Source organism: Trachurus trachurus (genome assembly GCF_905171665.1).
Source record: "Trachurus trachurus genome assembly, chromosome: 5".
Lineage (NCBI taxonomy): Eukaryota > Metazoa > Chordata > Actinopteri > Carangiformes > Carangidae > Trachurus > Trachurus trachurus.
In genome coordinates this window covers 18,333,005-18,336,614 of record NC_139896.1, presented here as the reverse complement: position 1 = coordinate 18,336,614, position 3,610 = coordinate 18,333,005, and the positions used below count along the sequence as shown (strand labels likewise).

Sequence of the window (3,610 nt, the reverse complement as noted above, 5' to 3'; positions counted from 1 at the left end):
TCTTCATACACACAGATTTAGGGGAAATGGTTTCTTTGATGACGGCAAGTGCTTCAGTTCCCACTTTGCTTCACATTAGTCACCATCATGAGTGTGTGGCAGACTGCATGTGGTCGGCTCTGTGCACCATGTCATACCCTCTGACCACAGTTCATTAGCACTGTCGTCGTCGCAGCAGCAGACGTGCTGCAGGGTAAAAGGGTTTACACAACCTTTCCCCTGATTTGGTGACTGTTGATGTGGAAGATTCACATGGACTCCATCGGCTGATGGGAAAGCCCTTGGTCACCTGTATGGCTTTCAAACAACCAACTCCAGGAATTCACAACAAACAAATATCACTTGACCTTTGACCGGATAGTGCAAGCCAATTACTCTAATCTAATTTATCATGTGTAATAGTTTCGGAAAAGTCATGAGCAAATAATATTATGAATAGATGTGGGGCGGTTTACTTTATCAAGGCAGAAACGGGATCAAATGATGTTACAGTAAATAGATAGATTAATACTTTATTTATCACCTCAGGGAAATTAATTTGGACTTTGGCTCTTTGGTGATAATAATAGTAATAGTTAATGATCATAAATAAACAAAAGGTGTAATTAAATAAATAAAAGGTGTTGTACAGTGTGATGCCAGTGGAGAAAAAGGATGTCCAGTTTAATCGTGTTTAGGCTGCAGTGTTAAACAATACACTAGATGTAAATATATACGTAGACCAGTATCAATATTACTAAATATTACATCAGCCAATGTTGTTTACTTCTGGATAAACATCCTGATTATTGGATGATTACTACTGGTGATACTGGTTTCACACCATTTCTACGTACAACACTGTTAACTACAACATATAGGACAATAGTCATTTTAAACTCCAACTACAGACGTACTAATGGAGCAGACAGTGTGTGTTGTGTAATCTTTCACACAACACACACACACACACACACACACACACACACACACACACACACACACACACACACACACACACACACACACACACACACACACACACACACACACACACACACACACACACTGGGTCAAAGTTTCTGGCTTGGCTTCAGCCTCTGAATATTCATGTTGTGACACAGTGGGGGTGGAGAGTGTGGGGTTATAAATGACCACAGGATCCAGTGAAGGTGTGTTCCTGCAGCAAACTGGAAACTGAAGTTGAGTGTTCGTTTGACTGGAACAAACAGCGAAGTGTAACCACAGTAAGTTACTGTTTTGTTACTGTCTGTTACTATTTGAAATGTGTGAATCAATCTGAATTGATTTCACTCCTGTTAGGTTAGTGTATTTTCTGGTAGCCAATAGTTGTCACAGCCTTAGCAGGAGGTTAGATTTGAAGATGTCAGATGCATTTCGTGTCATCATATCCCTGAAATATGCATGTAAATACAAAGATATTTCATTTTCACAAGTTTATCTGAAATGCATGAATTTTCTTTGACCAGTTTTCACTGACAATCTGTTTTGTAATTTTTAACAGGCCTAACCTCCCACCCAGTTTTGAGACTGAACTGAAGCAGAGAAATGGAAAACATGCAGGAGTTGATCCCTTTCGTCAAAGAAATGCTGAGTCAGAGACCCAACCGGGGCCTGCTGAAGGTCTACCTGGTTGGCTCTGTGTTTGCAGTGCTGGGGACCATCATCGGGCTGGTAGAAACCGTGTGTCATCCCTTCTCCTCTGGTGAGCCACTGGACGCAGAGATGCTCCTCTTGTTGGCCCGGGAGCAGAGAACTCTGGAGGCTGAGACACAGCACAACGTGGGAGGCCAGGAGGAGGAACGGGCTCATGAAAATGGGGCCGCGACCGGGAGCGTGACCCTCTTCAAGAACCATGCACTCAGCCAGCGAAGCATGGCCAACCGGCTGCACGCCTCCTAAAGCCAGAGGGGTCGACCTCAAGGGACTTGAGTTATTTATTAGGGAGCTGCTCCCGCCACACCAACATGCTGTGCAACACACACACAGTCTGAAGCTTTACGGGCAGCTGAGAGAGGAGTGTCTGAGCTGCCTGCCATTCTGTGCTGCTTATTAATGATGCCTTCAGTGCTGCCAGATTTTTTTTTTTACAATGCCTGCATGCACTGGGCACACAAAACCTGCACCATTCACTCGCCCACATGTCTTAGTGGCACTGGGAAGGGTTGAGAGTTTTACTGTAATGAGAAAATATAGATTATGTTACAGTACACAAGACAGGTGAACAGTTACAGATTAAAGAAACAGTTATGTGGTTCTGCAGGGATTGTTAGTTACCCTGGGTCTTGAGCCCCCAGGAAAAACAAGGACATCCCAACAATGAAGGTTTCTGGCAAAGTGGTTGTATTAGAAACAGATAAATGAAGTACCAGACAGTTGTGTACTGTGGACTGTAAACTACATTGTGAAGTAATATGGACGGTATCCATAAACTCCTTGGAATAAGGTTCCTAGTGGTCTGGTTAGGAGTCAAAGTTACAAGAAATAAATGAAGACAAGTGTTTTCCAAGACCTATTATACATTCTTACAAAGAACAAACACAACACGAGGAAAACCACAGACACACAGAGTCTATTCTGTTAAGATTTCCTGATTTTAAGGGGTTTGGAGCATGAAGGTAAAAGTTCACGAGAGGAACCTGGACGTGTCTGAACTGCCACTCCACCCACATGACTACATGTAAAGAGAGGGACATTTGTTGTAAATATTATGCTTTGTGCAAATGCTGTAAATATACAATCTTTTTTCATACCAACAAAGTTCATTTATTTATTTACTATGGTTTCTGTTTAAATGTTGTACACATTCAATAAATGATATTCTTATTCAATTTTGCTGAGTATGATTATCTTTTTTTGGGGGGGTTCTTGTCACATTTTACTTTCATCTGTTATTATCTTTTACGATATAATTTGTTTCAAGAACTTTTTAACCCTTTATGAATTTCTATTCTAGCCAAATCTATCTATCCACAATGTGGCAGGGTTAACCTTTTCACTGAGATGAAAAAGAAACAGTGGTTCTTACAAACAAAAAACTGTAAATTAAATAAGTCAAATAAATTATTTGCAGGATAGAATACAATATTTCCCTCTGAAGAGTGGATGTATGAAGTGAAAACCCTAACCCAAGGAAAGTACAACTTCAAAAAGTAAATGTGTTTACTGCTTATACAGTTAATAAGCCTTAATACGAATACTTAACAACTCAATAGGTAAAACTCTTGAATGAAAACAAAGAGGGTTTCAATTAGTCATATTATTTGTCTGATATTTGCATATAAAATCCTTTCAAAAAAACAAAACAAAACAACACCACTAAAACACCTGTACTGCTGTCATGAAGAAGGAAATTAGCCGTAGAGACCAAAGCGGTTGTACCAGGCTGTAAACAAGATTATTTCTGCTGTAAAGTTGGACATTTAACATGGAGGGAGTCTATGGGGAGTCGGGACTGGCTCCCTGTTGGAGACACTCTAGTGGTCATTAGAGGAACTGCAGTATTTGACAAATGTGGCTTCTTCTTTTTTTGAATGCATAAGAAAAGGACACAGGATAGTAGCAAACGTTATTCTAAACCAGACACCGAGCTTTTATACTGCATATCAAT

At 40.4% G+C, this 3,610-nt stretch overlaps 1 protein-coding gene across 1 annotated transcript; it reads left to right on the top strand.

Moving 5' to 3' along the window:
* The first annotated feature begins 1,151 nt into the window (after window positions 1-1,151).
* Window positions 1,152-2,831, top strand: LOC310985978 (G0/G1 switch protein 2-like). Its single transcript, XM_083971665.1, has 2 exons — window positions 1,152-1,226; window positions 1,505-2,831. The coding sequence occupies exon 2, from the start codon at window positions 1,549-1,551 to the stop codon at window positions 1,900-1,902; it is 354 nt and encodes a 117-aa protein (XP_083827791.1). The 5' UTR covers window positions 1,152-1,226; window positions 1,505-1,548; the 3' UTR covers window positions 1,903-2,831.
* The last annotated feature ends 779 nt before the right edge of the window (window positions 2,832-3,610 follow it).